This window comes from Cataglyphis hispanica, chromosome 11, assembly GCF_021464435.1.
Source record: "Cataglyphis hispanica isolate Lineage 1 chromosome 11, ULB_Chis1_1.0, whole genome shotgun sequence".
NCBI classification, from domain to species: Eukaryota; Metazoa; Arthropoda; class Insecta; order Hymenoptera; family Formicidae; genus Cataglyphis; species Cataglyphis hispanica.
This window is the reverse complement of record NC_065964.1, coordinates 661055-678891: the sequence shown is the minus strand read 5'-3', so window position 1 is coordinate 678891 and position 17837 is coordinate 661055. Positions and strand designations below refer to the sequence as shown.

At 30.2% G+C, this 17837-nt stretch overlaps 1 protein-coding gene across 3 annotated transcripts in view; it reads left to right on the top strand.

Annotated features, from left to right (window-relative positions):
* The window catches only part of LOC126852992 (proteoglycan Cow), a 335529-nt gene that overhangs the window by 269325 nt on the left and 48367 nt on the right, over positions 1-17837 (top strand). For 2 of the 3 annotated variants that reach the window (XM_050598350.1, XM_050598351.1), the window contains exon 8: positions 2368-2527. In XM_050598350.1, the coding sequence (XP_050454307.1) occupies positions 2368-2527 (160 nt within the window). Of the gene's footprint in view, positions 1-2367; positions 2528-3081; positions 3277-17837 lie in introns of those variants that run through there. The other variant, XM_050598352.1, reaches the window with a different exon arrangement.

The following is a 17837-nucleotide window of genomic DNA, read 5'->3' as shown; positions in this document are numbered from 1 at the left end:
GTAAACAGGAGATTTGACAGAAATTTGATGAAAATTCATTGACCTCCATTTGTCATCCACCATTAACGGCACATTGATAATTTTTAGACGTTAAGAAGGGAACTAATATAATTTAATGTTATTCTCTCTATGACTTCTTTTTAATAAATGACTTTTTAATTGATATTATTAAATAAAAATAATAAATTAATAAAATTTAAATAACTTAATTTATAAAACTCACACAACATATAACTTATATGAAAATTAGATTTGTTTTACATCTTAAATAGATGTAAAAATCCAACAATTTTTTCGCTCATTCAAATACTATCTATCCGTTTTACGAAGAATTAATTAAATATTTAGAATCCTTTGTGTTGAGATTATTAGATATTGAACTAGAGATTGATCTTATACCTTTTTCCTAGGGCGGAAATATGAAAAGTGAAAAGTTTCACTTTTCATGAATTTTATATGATTTTGGTTGATCATATAACTCTTCCAACTGCGAAAATGTGAAATTTTTCACGTGAACTTTTTTGCCATAAAACTTAAATGTGGAAAGGCGAAAATCTATGAAATTAATAAATATCCCAGCAAACACAAAGTAACAATAATATAACATCAATGTTTTAATCTCCCACTCAACAATATAATTGCAATGCAACATGCCTTATAACCGTAACAGTTACATTGTTGAGTAGGAATTATAATAATATTGTTATGTTACTGCACTTTGTGTTTGCTGGTTATATTCCGGAATTAGAATAAGTGTGGTACATTCTTGTTAGTCTTGCATTGATAGAAAAAAAGGTTTGTCGTTTATGCAATATTGTATAAATAATAATAATCCTCCTTAGTTATAAATTTCTAGAAAATGTTTTATAAGTTCACTTTCTTTGTATCCAAGCTACATACATAATTGTTATGCTTGAAAAGTTTCACATGAAATCTGGATGAGCAAAATATGAAAAATGAAAAGTTTCATGTGAAATTATATGATCGACCTTTGATAAAAAAACGTATTACGTTTTTAATAGTTTTTACTAGTTATGCTTTGCAGGTTTTACGAACTTGAAAAAAAACTTGAAAAAACTGAATAGAGTGTATTGCATAGCGGTAAAAGAACTTTGTATACATCTCAAGAGTTATATGCTATCTCTTTACAGTGGTAAACGCTATAATAATTTTATTTTTAATACTTTGTTGACAACGAGCTATGATTAAAAAACTTAATTATTTTTGAAGAAATATGTGTATATATGCACGACAGCGAATGGAAATCATTATATTTGTATTGTTGCTAACATGTTACCGTTATAATACTGTAGACTTTAGACGAAATCACAAACCAGTTGTTATCATGTTGCTGATAACATAACATATCAGTATCGCTAATTGTTTACTCTCGAAATTTTGTCAACTGATTACTTATATAAGCACTCATGTTATTGCATTTAGTAGTACTACTTAGATGTTTGTAAATATATAACAAATAAACAGACATGTAGTGCATTTGTAATTTACTCGATATAATTGATCACGCTTGGTTATCTGGATATATCAGTATAAGTAAGTACAGTAGAATTACTCTGTGTCAATCCCTTTGTTCTCGATGCTAAACGATCGCCATATTGCTGGTTGTGTGCGGGCTTTAATTTGAATGATGATAGATACTAGTTAAAATAGAAATGCATGTCTAATTGTGAGACTGACAAAAGATGTCATAAGAAAAATTAATTTAACATTTAATATTGCTTTTAATTCATAATACTATTTTATATATTAATGAATTTATACGATTAATAAAAATAGTAAATATAATATAATTAGACACAACAAAAATATAAAGCGACAATAAGGGAAAAAAGAATTATCCAATTAAATTTGTAAAATCAAAAAATACTACCAAAAAAATGTGAATTTAAAAATGTATTATTGTTATATGTATATTGCAAAATTTTAATAATAAAAATTTACAATGTGATGGACATAATTTAAGTTATAAATTGAAAGGTTCAGGAGATCGATTACGTATCACAAAATAATGAAAATTTTAAAAGTTAATTTTTATTTAATTGTATAACTTTCATTATAATGAAAATGCGACATTTCTCACATAAGATTGTTCGATTAATAAAATATCATGCTATAATGTCAAATGATATTACTTGTACTGTGATTGGGCGCTACGTGGCCGCCATATTGTTAGTTGTGCAACTCGGTCATGCGATAACCATTAGCACAATTTTCAGCAGACTGATTGTACTGTACTTACTTATACTGTGGGATATATAGACCTTTTTCCCGTATATAACAATAATGACAATTCTCTTTTGCTTGTACATACATATGTATACATTATTTTTGCATTAACAATTTTAGGTCACTTTCCTATCGGTTGTCAGAGCGAAGTTAGGTGGATGTTCGGACATTTGGACAGTGACAGCGATAGCCGACTTTCACTCTCCGAGTTATATGGTCTGGAACATGATCAGAATGAACCGTGTTTGAAACCATTCCTGGATAGTTGTGACGCAGACAGGTAAAGATTTTATGTGATTTTCTATTTACAGGGAGAGAAGTTTTACGATTATATATATATATATATATATATATATATATATATATATATATAATCGTTACAACTCAGAACGTACATATCTGGAATATCAAAAGTAAACTTATATATATATATATATATATATATATATATATATATATATATATAAAAGTTTACTTTTGATATTCCAGATATGTACGTTCTGAGTTATATTCATTTCTTATATACACATATATTGCCTTGAATTCTTTCCAGAAAAATCTAATAGGTAGGTGCATCGAACAATATTCGGTTTGTATCGTCTTATGAATTAATAAGTATAATCCAATAACTTTATGAATTGCATTACAAACCAAGATTGAATAAGTTTCTCTGAGAATCAATATTCTGGGATTGATTAATTTTTCTATTTATTTCTAAGGAGAAAAGATTCTGATTGAGTGAAATCGGTATTATACAGGGTATCTCTAAAGTCCCTATCTTTGACCTCATTCTTGGATCTCGGAAACGGCTTTAAATATGGAAAAATGTTTCAGACAAAAGTCATCTGTCACACACAAGAGGCGTAAATCCGACCGTGCAATCTCCACGCGGTATACCTTGGATAATGCGAATGCCGGTATGTCAACTTTGAACCTTCATCTTGGGAATGACTTGGGCAAAAAACAAAATGTTTTGAAAACGTCTTGACGAAAGCTACAAGAATATGCAATGAAAAATGGGGAGTTTCACTTAAAAAAATACCGATGAGTTTCACCTGATCTTTAATAGGTCACTCAAGGTGAAGTCCATAATTTTTATGTGTCCCCCTCAATCCTACAACTTTTGTCTGAAACATTTTTCCATATTTAAAGCCGTTTCCAAGATCCAGGGTCAGACTTTAGAGATACCTTGTATTAGTACACAAATTTGTAATATTAGACAAAAGAAGATCCAATCTCAGTAACCAGACATCTTGACAGATGTTATTAAAGTTATTGCCATAAGTAATTCTCAAAAGGTTTTAGCTGTCGCTGTTCATTAAAAAGTTATTAACAAAACAAATTGCTGAATAAATTTTTTGACACCATGTACATTTAATAGAGCGTATCTTAGCAGAACCATTTATTTATGTGTAATAAATCGAACGCGAGAGCTGGAGAGGAACAGGATCCCTTCCCTTGCATTGCTACCCGAAAAATTAACTTAACTCAATTCATGTCTGAAGGATGATTTTTTATTTTAAGTAATAATTTACCCTTCGGCATATGTAGTTGAAGCTTCTTCCCTTCTCCACCAATGTCTAATTATTGATATATTATTTTTCTGTAGAAAATCTATTCATCCCGAATAATATTTCACTTCTAATAGCTCTTGAACATTAGACGTGATGAGCGATTAATATCCAATGAGAGCTCTGCTTTTACCAACATTATGTCACTCGCGAAGCTTGGCGCGATGTATCTCAAATGGTTGGCCAAGTTGGATCCAGTACAGTTGACCGACAATCATTTGACCGACAACTTACTTAATCGACACCATTTGGCCGACAGTTTATTTGACCGACAGCAAATATCACTTAGCCGACAATTCACATGACCGACAAGCACACTTAACTGACATGATCATTTGACCAACAAATTATTTCATCGACAGTACATTTAACCTAGAACGTCCATAACTTAGCCCATACATGTCGTTAGCAAGGCACACCACAAGGAGGTGAATGAAATTGGTATCCCGCTATCCCAACTCCCTCCAACCACCCACAAACAAAAAAAAAGTAAACAAAAAAATGCATATTTTTTTTGTATTTAAAAAAATTTTTTTGTATTTTTAAATTCTTTTTTTTGGATTTTTAAATTATCTTTATTTGAATTTTTAAATTTTATCTTTATTTGAATTTTTTAATTTTTTTTTAAATTTTTATATTTTATTAACATATATTATTTTATTAACATACACAACCTCTACATTAATTCTAATTATAGAAAAATTAAGTTGAAATGTTATGAGCAATTCCTCTTAAATATTCAAGAACTTTATTATCATGATCACGGATCACATTTTGAATGCGAATCTCTCTTTGATTATCATCACATCGCAGTTTTTAAGCTGGCTCTCCTCTCAAAACTCGTTCAACTTCATTTTCAACAATATTTTGCTCTTTTTGAATCTCCTTAATAATAGCAAAAATCCCAATGCATCCCATGGCCAACAAGACTGTCCCATCGTCTGTGCCATGCTTCTACTTTATTTTGAGTACGCGATAAAGCCAAATGTCTATTTTCAAATACAGACCACATTTCTGGTGGATATGCCGGTGGCCATCTTTGAATCCATTGCTGCCCTTTTCTTAAAGTTCTTCGATATCTTCCACGAACATAATTGTTGTCAATCCATTTAATAATTGGTTTTGCTTCTTCAGGCAGAAGCTCCTTTAGTATCAAAAGCTACAGGTATTTCAAGAGGACTTAAAAACGCCAAAGCAAGGATGTGCCTAATGAGAAGACTGAAATTTTAATCGTTACCATACTTCGATGTCAAATTATTTCTCTGGATTTGTCTGTAAACTGATTGAATATATAAACTAATTGAAATGAAAATGGCAACTCTTTGTGCTGACGGAAATTCGGAGTTAACTGCATTGATTGCAGCTTTTTTAAAATCTGTCAGCATAAAATCAGGTTTTAAATCAAATGAAAGTTCCTCAGCCCAATCATTTAATTCTTGGAACAATCTTTTGTACAGCTCTTCACTTTTTGAGTTCATGAGAGTGTAAACTAATGGCACAACGTGAAAATTAGAATCACTACCAACATCTGCATGAATTGTGTACATTTTTCTAAAGACAGTTGGAACGATCTTAAATGTACCATCTATTATCCAGTATTTTGCTTCTTGCAAATCTCAAATTTTCACTTGTAGCAAAAACCAAAATTCTCTTACTTCCATCTTTTATATCTTTGCAAAAGTGATTACCCGAAATTGTGAACAATAATTCATCAGGCATTGAAAACTTTTCTAATGTGTTTAATTCTGCAGAAGTATTAACTCTTCTGCCTTTTTTAATTTTCTATCTTAATGCATTTTTTGATGGTAGACAAGATTGATCTGATTGCATTTTTTCAACTTCTGGTTTGTCAGCTTGACCCACATGATATTTCGAAATTTACGAACGATGTACTGTCCGTTAATCAAAATTGTTATTGCTCTTACAAGGCATTGACCATTGTCCTTTTTCTGCTTCTACGTTCGCAAACTCAATAATACATAATATACATAATACATAATACATAATACGTCACGATTTTTATCCTGAACAAATTCGAAACCGTCAATATTAATTTTTGACCTGTTCTTGGTTGACAGAATTATTTCTACTACTCTAGCAATGGATTCCTGAAATAAAAAAGTCATTTTCAATAAAACTCTTGAGACTGGGTGTCCAAAACACGAAAACACTTTTGAAATCCAAAAATTAAAAAAAAAAGATAATGTCTCTTCCGATTTCGTATAATATCACTCCTCACTGAAAGTCAGAAACCCATATAGAAATGTACAACCTTGGTTTACAACCAAATCACAAGTTAAATATGTGTAGATGTCAATAATGACTGAATAAATAATAAACAAAACTTTCACGGCACTTCAAATTGCTAATGTGCGCTTGTAAACAAAACAAAGCATTTGAAGAAAGAATAAGATTACGATTTCCAATTCTAATTGTTCATCTACAGATCATTATAAAAAATTTGAAGAGTGATAAAAATCGTTATCTGGAACAAATTAAAATTTCACCGACTCCTTGAGTTAATAATGATTTCTAGTAGAGAATATTGTCATAATATTTAAAAATGCTTTCAACAAACTCCTTATAAAACTAACACAAAGGAGAGTGTGATTGACCTTGCTTCATGAAAAGTTGCAAACCCAAGTGGAGCCGTATATCAATAGACCTCATTCCGGACCATAAGCATGGGAGAATACGGGGTGAATCTCGCTTCGCATGGAAAGTTGTAAACACATATGGAACTTATTTTCGCGTTGTAAAGTGTATGCATGGAGGCAGTATATTTCGCCCCCCCTCCCCCCTATGGAAGAACTCCATTACCAAAAAATTAAACACATAGGTTTGCATTGAATCTTGCTTTGCGTGAAAACTTGTAAGCCCATGTGGAACCTCAGTTCGTATTAAAAAGTGTATGCGTGGAGGCAGTATGTTTCGCCCCCTCCTCCTCCCCTCCCTACAGAGGGGCTCTACTACTCATTAAAATTAGACGTTGGTTTAGATTGAACCTCGCTTTGCGTGAAAACTTGTAAACTCATGTGGAATCTCACTTCGCATTAAAAAGTGTATGAGTGAAGGCAGTATATTCCCTGCGGGGGACTCCACTATCAAAAAACTAGACACATAGGTTTGCATTGAACCTTGCTTTGCGTGAAAAGTTGGACACCCATAAGAAACCTCGCTTTGCGTGAAAAGTTGTAAACTCATGTAGTTGTAAACTCATTCTCACTTTGCATCTTTTTATATATTTTTTGTGGGTAGTGGGAGAGCGTTGAGACAGCGGGGTACCACGTCTATACACCTTCTTGTGCCCTGGTAACGATATGTGTCGGCTAAATTATGGACGTTCTAGGTTAAATGTACTGTCAGTGAAATAATTTTTCAAGTGAATTGTTGACTAAGTGATATTGTCCGTCAAATAAACTATCGGCCAAATGGTGTCGATCAAATAATTTGTCGATCAAATGAGCGTTGTCTAAATGAATGCGATTCGGCCAAGTTTCTATTTTCATCGCGCGTGATACGCTAAAACTAGCAATAACCATAGATCATAGAAAAATGTACGATATTGTACAAGGTGATATCATGGATTATGATAAGTTTTTGTTTATTAAATTAGTATTATTTTTATTATATTAAAATATTATATTTTATTATTTATATTAATTATTATTACAATTATGCGTATAACTTTTTATTATTATAGGTATTTTTTTCATATTTAATATTATTATTATATATTATATGACTGACATACTTATATGTATTTATAAATATAATAACTAAAAGCTATAAAATAAATAATTTGAAATACAATTCAAGAGTCTTTATTGTCCAATAGAGTAAAAAAAGAGATAGTTTTATCCAGATTTTTTTTTAGAGTTGTTTTTACTAACTTATTTTTAAAAATATTGTTTTAGTGTAAAAAATGTTGTTTAATATCAAAAATGTTTAATATAAAAATTCAAATAACTTAATGTTGGTTTATAAATTGTATTGATGTATAAATGTATATCAAATGTATTTACAAATAAATAATAGATAATTATATAATAGATAATTCTATCTTTAGAAAATATCTTTGTTTGCTAAAATATCTGCTAGTTGCTGATTTCATAGGGGATCGTCCCGTTTGCGCACATTACAGATCGGACATGTCAATATTTCCCGATCGGTCACAGACCCGATCAGACACAGATCCGATCGAACATAAACCTATGTGTTTAATTTTCTGATAGTGGAGCTCCCCCTGCAGGCAGGGGTGGAACACACTGCGTCCACGCAAACACTTTTCAATGCGAAATGAGGTTCCACATGGGTTTACAACTTTTCATGCAAGGTTCTACTCAAATCTATGTATTGAATATATATAAATGTTATTTTATATGAACTTTTTTTTTATTTCCCGAAATTGGATTCACGCGCAATTTATTTCTCACATCGAAAACAACTAGGTCTGTGTCCGATCGGGTCTGTGTCCGATCGGAAAATATTGTCGTGTCCGATCTGTAATGTGTGCAGTCGGGACTCACTCTTTCATAGCATGTTATATCCATACAATAATAAATGTAGCATTTATAAATTATGTTATTGTTTTAAGTTAATTATTTTATTTTGTAAATTTAAAATACTTATACCATTATATTTTGGATTTACTACATATAAATAAATGAATCTGCTAAAAAACATTTCATAAAACATATATAGTATTTGAAAATTACATATAATTCGTGGAAATATTTTTGTTAATAACTTTTCAATAAATAATAAGCTCCGGTTGACTTTTATATTACTCAAAATAATGACCTTGATAATATATATCAAATATATCTAAATCAAAGCTCCTTATATCTGCATAATTTTCAAATTATAGAATTCACTTTTATATTGTCAATTTTATTTAATAATATTTTAATAAACCACAAGCGAAAGCTAAAACCTTCTCAGGAAGGTTACTCAGGAGAATAACTTTTATAACATATGTTAAGGTCAAGGTCATTAAAGGTCATTAAAGCTGTCTCTTAAAGAGTCTCTTTTTGTCAATATTTACCGCAATAATATACTATGTCACATTCCGATAGTTCAAATTGACTCACAACTTGAAAATTCTAACTTTCACGAAACTTTACACATATGCAGGGGGGGAATAAATAGATGAACTTAGAAATGGAAAAAAATTATTTTTTCAAAAATCTTTGTGAATTATTTTTGATTATTTTTACAAAATTTTATTAATGTAGTTAAATAGAGATGTTTTTATCAAAACTTTTGTATAAAACATTTTTTGATATCTCGAATAATTTTCGAAATATATTGAAGAAAGCCGCTCTACATATGAGAAGTGGTTTTAGCCTTTAATTGGGACTGCAACTGAAAATTTCTAAATTTATCCATTTATTCTCCCTGCATGTGTGTAAAGTTTCATCAAAATTAGAATTTTCGGATTTACGAGATTTCCTTGTTAGTGAAAAGAGAAGTTCCAAAAGTTTTGTTGAACTATACAGAATAGGATTTGAAAGAGGTTTTACATAAACTTTATAAAGTTTTCAGTATAATAATAACGTGCAAATAAATATAAATTTGCTATAACAATGTCGTTTAGCTTAATTTTTCTTTGTCTATAACTTTAATTTGATAGCTAAATTACACAAACACTGTAATTGCACTAAATTTTTAAGTATTTCTAGATGATTTTTAAATATTGTATCATATTTTATTAGCTCTCTATATAAACATATTTTTCTTTTTTGGCCTTATTCTCTTTCCTTGATTGTACTATTTTCTTTATTTAGCTGATTTTTTTTCTTTTTTCCTGATAATAGATTTATTCTTGTGCATTCCTTATCTTTATGATACAATTTATTGCTAAATATTCTAAAGTTTCAATTTCACTCTGACATATCTTTTTCCTGTTCATGTTAAAATTTATGACACGATCATGAAAGGATGAATTGAAAGGTCGTTTCGGAAGGCAATTTTAACGACGAATACGAGAGAAATGATCAAAAAATTCCTTCACTGCTTATTAAAAAGTTATTAACAAAAGAATTTCCACAAATTATACATAATTTTTAGACAATATTTATTTATTTATATGTAATAAATTGAACACTGGACATTAAGTGATTATTCACCTCTTGATTGGATCAGATTAATTTCTTTTCGAAGCGCGGATGTAGGGAGAGGGACACAGCTTTTTCTTTCCACATTCAATTTACATATAAATAAATGAATGTACGTTCTAATAAATGTACATGGATATAAAAAAAATTATGATGTGTTCTGTTTACATAATTGTTTGTAATGATTTTTGTTTCAATGAAATGTTTTTTGTTAATTTTTTTCTTTGTTGAAATTCAAATGTTATGTTTTGTAAAATATTCATATTATTGCAATATCTTGCAAATTATTAATCCTAGAATTTTTTAATTATTTTTTTCTTGTTCTTTGTCAAAAATGCCTCCGAAAATCATTTATATATCAAGGGACAAAATTATCGAGTCCATCTTTTATATTTTTTCATTAATGCGAACTTTCATTTTCAACAAGAGTTAAAATGACTTAGTGTTTTTGAGCGGAGTTGTGGAACTTTATTTTGTGGAACTTTTCTGATTGTTTTTGGCCTAGATGCCATTATTCTGCATTTTGATGTTGCTGATGCAACGTTATCGATCGGAAAAAACAAAATAAGTCTCTGTCTCCAAAAGTAAAGTGCCCTTTATATGTTTGTTCGGGTAAAATTGAAAGTTGTTCTATGTTATTTTGTTCATTTTCAGCTTAAATCTATAATTTGGTGGACAAATGATAATAGATAATAAACGATTGCTATAAACATAGAAATATTATTTGAGTGCTTTATGCTATTTTTTATTATATGTTTGTAAATACATTTTTAGGGGAATTATTTTGGAACAATATTTAGAACAACTAGAACAATTCAAAACAACAAAAGATTTGGGTTTTTCGAAAAATGGAGGTGATGGCATTTGTGGAGAAATAAAGAAAAAGAGTAAGATGTGTACTAAAAGACGCGAAATTTAAAAGGAAAGAATGAATATAAATGCAAAAACAAAAGGTGGGAAGGATAAGATTATTAAAAAGAGGAGAGAAAAAAAAAGTTTATAAAATTTGAAAAATTTTGTAAAAAAGAAAAAAGAAATGGAGAAGGAAGCGGGAAAGGTAAAGAAAAAGAAGGTTGGATATTCAGATCAAGCAAAGAAACGGTGAGATCTCCGAAAGGGAAGATGAGAGAGTTGAAGATAAGGATATAAGGGATATGATAGAAGAATCAATAGTTGGAAGAAATTAGTAGTTGACGAATTTAAAGGATATAAGGAAGAAACTAGCATTAAGGTAAAAGAAGAGTGAAAGTGAAAAAGAAGAAGCTTAAGAACTGCCTAAATAGTCTGGGAAAAAATGGGAAAAGAATGGGCAGAAAAGAATAAAAAGTATAGAGGATTAAAAGATTTACAAGAAAGGATGAAGACAGTTGAAGAAAGGAATGGGAAGAAAACAGTGGAGGAGATAAGGGAGGAAATGGACAAGATGAGAAAAAGATTAAAAGAGCTAAAGTAGAATTTGGAAAAAAAAGAGAAAGAAAATTGGAGAAAAAAGTCTTAATTAAGAAGCTAAAAGTGGAAAGAAGAAAAGTTGGGAAGAAAATAAAGGGGTTATGCAAAAGAAATTGGAGATAAAGGTATACAGGATGTTCCAAAGCATCTGTGACATGCTCGTTAGCAGGTAGAGCACAGCAAACTGAATAGAAAAGTCCTATATCATTTTTTTTTATAATGGAGTTATGTGGAGTGTTGATAAAGGAGTTATTATTGAGTAAAATTTGACTAAACAGCGCCGACTTTTAGTCGGAGCTGATCACGTCAGTGAACCGCACACTTGATAATGTACTGTTGTATGTGGTGTACTGTTGTAATAGCAGAACGCTCACACATACTACTAAGCGCGCATCTCACCGTGCATTCGATTGACCATTTCAAGAACTGCATTCGATTGACCATTTCAAGAACTGCTTTATTAAGCATTATAGAAAAAAAATGATAAGGGACTTTTCAGTTCAGTTTCAGTATCAGGAGAGTATCAAACAATCATCTCTTCATGATAACAGTCGTATCTGTGTAGGGTATTTACATATTTCTCCAGTCCGACAAATAATTATTAGAAAATATTTATGGACTTAAAAAAATATGCGAAGCACGAGTGGCTGAATCAGAAATCGAAGTCTTTCGCCGAGTCTTTTGCTTTCCGAGCAACTGCTCTTACCATTGATTTATTATACCTTACACTTTAACACATATATAACTTCATAGTGATGTTGGAATTTCACTCAATGGATGCAATGCCGACTGCCACGAAAAGATAATGCAGCATACAAATAAAAAAGATTAAAAGAGGAAGGTCATGGGAAGAATAGTTGTAAAAGTCAGAACGGAGGTTCAAATGAAGGACGCGAATATAAAGGGGAGAAGGATGGAACTGTAATGAGAGTAGTAAGAATAGGATGAAAGAGATGAAGAATAGTAATGGTATACATAAAGAAAGATCTAGAGAAAAAACTAAAAATGAGAGAATTGACCATCACTTTAATGGTGTGGATAAATGGGGAAGATGTAAGCAAGGTTAAAAGAAAAGCAACAGAAAGAAAGAAATGAAATTGATCGACGGAAGGAGAGAATTTAGAAAGGTACAAGAGAAAAGGGAAAAGATAGAAACAAAATGGATAAAAATGAAGCAGAAGATAATGAGAATAATGAAAAAGGAATATGAGAATAGAAGCGGAAAGAGGAAAAATAAGGATAGATGAAATAAGATTTGATGAAGAATGCAAAAGGATAAAAAAAAAATAACGAAAGAGCTGAGAAAATGGAGAAGGTAAGGAGGAGATTGAATAGTATATGGAGACATGAAGAATGAAAAATGGGTAAAAGTGCAGAGGGCTAGAACACAAATCAAATTTGAGAAATTGTCAGGAGGGAAAAAAGAAAGAGTGGAGGTAGATTGGGAATAAATGAGAAAATTGACCATATTTTAAGGAAATATTTGAAGAGATGGAGGAAAGAATGATCATGGAGACATATTGGGGATTGAAACAAGATGGAAAAGAAATGTTGGGGAGAGAGATTAAAAAATTAAATTAGATAGGATGAGGAATAATAAAGCCATTTTGATGGGATTCTGATGAAAGTTTAGAAGTATGGAAGGAAGGAATTAAAATGGGATTGGAAAATGTGCAATAGAGTGTGGAGGGGTGAGGGATAGATAAGGTAATGGAATAATGATATACTGGTTTTCTGATATTAAAGAAAGAAGGGAATAAAGTGAGATGTTATAGGGAAGTTATTGATGTTTCCGTTATATAAAGTTTATAAAACGGCGTTGGTAGAAAGATTGAAGGAAGAGGTAGAGAGTAAGGGATTAATTCTATCAAATCAAGTGAAATTCAGAAAATGAATAAAGATTATATACGTATATAAAAAAAAAGAAGAGAACAAAGAAGAAAAAAGATTGTGGTAAGAATAAGTTCCAATATGGATGGAGAATGGTATGAGTAGAAGAAGGAGGAAGTAAGAGTTGAGAGAAGGAGAGAGAGAAAGAAAGAGAGAGAGAAGATAGAGAGAGGGAAAAGGGCGATAAATGAAAAAGTTGGAAAAAAAGGGGAGAGGATAAAAAACAATGGAAGATAAGGAAGAAGAGCAGTAAGAGAAAATGGAAAGAATAATAAAGAGACAGGAAAAGAGAGGGGAAAAAAAAGAAAAAAAAAGAGTATATAAGAGTATATTTTTACAAGGTAGATTTTTAAAATGTGACAAAAATGACTAATAAATATAAAAGCTCGTATTTTGAGCTCACATCTATCTCTAGATATACCTTAGATGATACGATAAATGTGGCAGTATTCTGAGCGCATATTTAGAGACACGTCTTTAAGTTAAATGCGCAAGTTTATAATGAAAATTATATTTTGAATCACATTTATAGCACATTTATTGATATATTTGTGGAGGGTACATTTATATATAATAGCGGCATGTACTTTTGCTTCGCAAATTTGATTAATTCTGTAACTGTTGTACAATTAATTTTATTAATAAAATTATTATAAGTCAAGTTTCTGTAATAAAATTTTATAATAAAATATGTAATAATATTTTATAATAAATTTTTTTTACATAACAATATTAATGATATTTGGTCAATTTCGAAATTTTTTCTAAAAATATAATAGTATATAAAATACAATGAAGGATGTATTTCGTTTGACTGTTTTCATTTCGAATTCATAATTAGGACGAAAAATCTTGCACTTTAAAACGAAATTACCCAACAAACACATATTATAACAGTTATATGTATAACATTGGAGTAAAAATTAAAATAATAGCTGTTATATATTTATTATATTTATTATATAACTGTTATATATCTATTTACTATTGTTATTAAATATATGTGAGAATAGTTATACTCGTGTAATATAATATTGATATAAAATAAAATTATTGATATATTATTTTATTGATACATTAAAAACATAATTGTAATAAAATTAATATATAACATAAAAATAGTATTCAGCTCCTAGCTCGTTTGTTTTTCACTGTGCGACACGTAATGCATTTATCTCGCATTTGAGTTTCAGCTATGAGAATTATATAAAATTTGAAAAGAGCAACTGGAGATTAAAAAATGTAATTATTTATCAGTTTATTCTGATCCTAACATAGGGAATTCAGATATTAAACTGATTATTTAGAAATCGGGCAGATAAATGTCCGAAAAAGTTAAAATTATATATCCTATTTATCATATCATATTTGTTGTCTACTTGAGACAAAAAATATAATTCCAATATTAATATAAATAAATTTTTGCATTTTACGAGTTAAATGATTTAAATTTAATTATTTTATTATTTATTTAATTATTATCGAGTCTTTCTGTCATATAATATAAAATAATATTTGTAACTGTTGTTATAGCCCAAATAGCTATAACCGAATTATTATTAATATTAAATAGCTTAAAGAGATATTTCTTAACATGAGATATTGCGAAAGGCGTGTAAGATTATCAGCGCTATATGAAACGCTGATGAAGCAAGCCACGCGCCGAAGCTAAGCGATTGCGAAAGGATCGAACTACCGGAAATGGGGGAAGGAATTTCGATCGAACGATCTTAACTTGCATTTCGGCCTAACAATTCGAAACAAGCGACACAACCATATATGGTCATGTCGCTAAGGGATCCCCTCCAAAAAATCAACCAAACAGGAGGCAATAAAAGATACCACCGCGAATACGCGGCGGGCAGTCTTTATTAACGAGTGATATTGAATAGTTACCGCGATCAACCTAACTCAAGGAATCGCTAGTCTAGCCGCGACACAAATTGTTACTCGAGCGGAGTTACATCTGATTTCGCAACCGTGACCGTGATATCAGGCTCGAACCGACATAACCCTATATTGTGATACGCACAGCTGTTAAGGGGAACGACAGGCAAAAGGAAGCGACTCAATATAAAAGAATAAAAATAATTTATTCAAAACTAAAGCTTAGTTTCCCAATCAAATGGCCTTCAACCCGGTCCTCGGCTCCTAAGCCTTAGTGGTGAATCCCGAAAATTCCAGTGCCTCCCTGTGAGACACAACACTGTATTTGAGAAAACGTATACATGTTAAAAGAAACATTTGTACAAATTATATTATTACAAATACATATCTATATGTAATATTTCTGCATCTTCTTGTGCTGTATATTCAATAAATTAAAAATTATAACATTTATATAATAAAACTATATAAATATTAAATAATATAAATATTAAATAATATAAATATTAAATCAGTATGTTACATCTTAATTTTATTATAGTTATTATTATGTTCTTAATGTATCAATAATATAATATTATATAATTGTTATAATTAAATGTATAACTGCTATACAATATTGTTGAGTGGAAAATTACAAGGAACGAGAATATTACATGTTACATTCCTGTAATATTATTTATTATATTCGGTTACACTGAGTTATGTTACTGTTATAATATGGTTATAAAAGTGTGTTTGCTGGATAGTTTGTAAGAGCACACTCAATATCATGGATATATTTGACATAGTTTACACTGATATACTTTAATACTATACTAGCCAATTATAGCCATTTTTCTAAGAATGGAACGGGATGGCTATGATTGAATAGTATATTTATTTTACGTATTAAAATGTATCAGTATAAATTAGATTATTGATCGAAGTTTGTGAAGTAAATACAGTGCGTGACCATGGCCCATAAGTATTTCGAAATAGAATAGTCATTTTTAAAGTTTATAATGATCATAAATTCCGACAAAAATATTGGTTTTTTCACAATCTAAATAAGCAAGACAATATTTCTAAAAATATTTTTAAAAAGTTTTTGAAAACATTTTTAAAAATATTATTTACTCATTGGCATTATATACACATTTGCAATGACATCAAAAGAGAGATAGAAATAAAATTTACTAATTTAACTTATGCCGCGGGTATAATGAACTATTTGACGGCCAATCACAGTGTTGTATGCATAATAAACATCGTATACAACACAATAGTCAAATGTACCTCTAAGTTAGATGCGCCATAAATGTGCAATGATATGACTGACTTTAGTCGTGTTATTAGTACATTTATCTGCGCACTTATCTGTGGCACTTTAAATGTGTTTCTAAGGCTGCGGTCGGGAAGACGCTAGAAATGCTTCGAAGCATTACATTAACCAATCAAAATAAAGAAATCTTTGCTCTTTTTATCCTGATTGGTCAATCAAATGCTTCGAAGCATTTCTAGCATCTTCTCGACTGCAGCCTAAATATGAGTTCAGAATAAGGGCCATACAGTTTTGGAAAGGATTGTATGTATGGTTAAATAAAACATGGGTAGATAAAAAAATTGGAAGAAGATAAAGGTTCTGATGCCGAAGGAATCCGTGTGGAAATTAGTGAATGAGAAAAAAGTTGGCAAGGGCGATGGAGCGAATGAAGGGTATTGGAGGTTGAGGATGGAAAAGGATAGGGAAGAAAGTAATAGAGAGGGAATATTAATAGTAAAGGTGTTGTGAAGGTTATGTGAAGAATAGGGTTAGAAGGATAATAGGATTATATATATAATACAGGATGTAACTAACTAACATTAGAACAATATTATCAAATACAGATAACAATCCAAATCGAAAAGTTCTGAATCATTTTTTAATCTAAGCTTTCTTTTTATTGTTATATGATATTAAAGTTAACTAATCAGTATCTGTCTATACAGGAGAAAGCCGTCTTGCTACTCCGATTCCCGTCGTATTTTCTTTGTTTTCCGTTGTAGACAAACGCTGATTAGTTGATTTTAACATTATATAACACCGAAAAGAAAACTGATCAAAAAACGGTTCAGAATTTTTTGATTTGGATTGTTGTTCTGATAGTATCTGATAATATTGTCTATATGCATTTCTTTAGTTACACCCTGTATATGTAAACAATGATAAACAAAAAATTTAGATTATTAAGAAATAAGATAGAGGAAACGAGAGAATGAGGGAGATATTAGTAAGGGAAGAATTTTAACTCTTCAATGAACGAATAACCGAGTATCCAAAGTGATTTAAATGTTAAAAATATTTTATTAATTCGCGAATTGTTTTGTGACGCTTTAGAGCCTCATCCTTGGTAATAAGAATTTTCTTGGTAGAAACTTGGTAAAAACAATTTTCAATAGATTTTATTTTGATATCAATTTTATCTTTGCAGCATTGTCGCCATGAAGTCGAATAATACATTATTCAATGTTGGGGTTTAATTATAGCTTTTATCTATCTATGAATCGTATGATTATTATGAATTTTACAAAATGATATTTCCGGACACCCTGTATATGTATATACGGTTTATTTCTTCTTAGTTCCGACGAATCTTAATCTCCACAATAAAAGATGTTTTGCTAATGATAATGTGGTAAAAAAAAATCTATA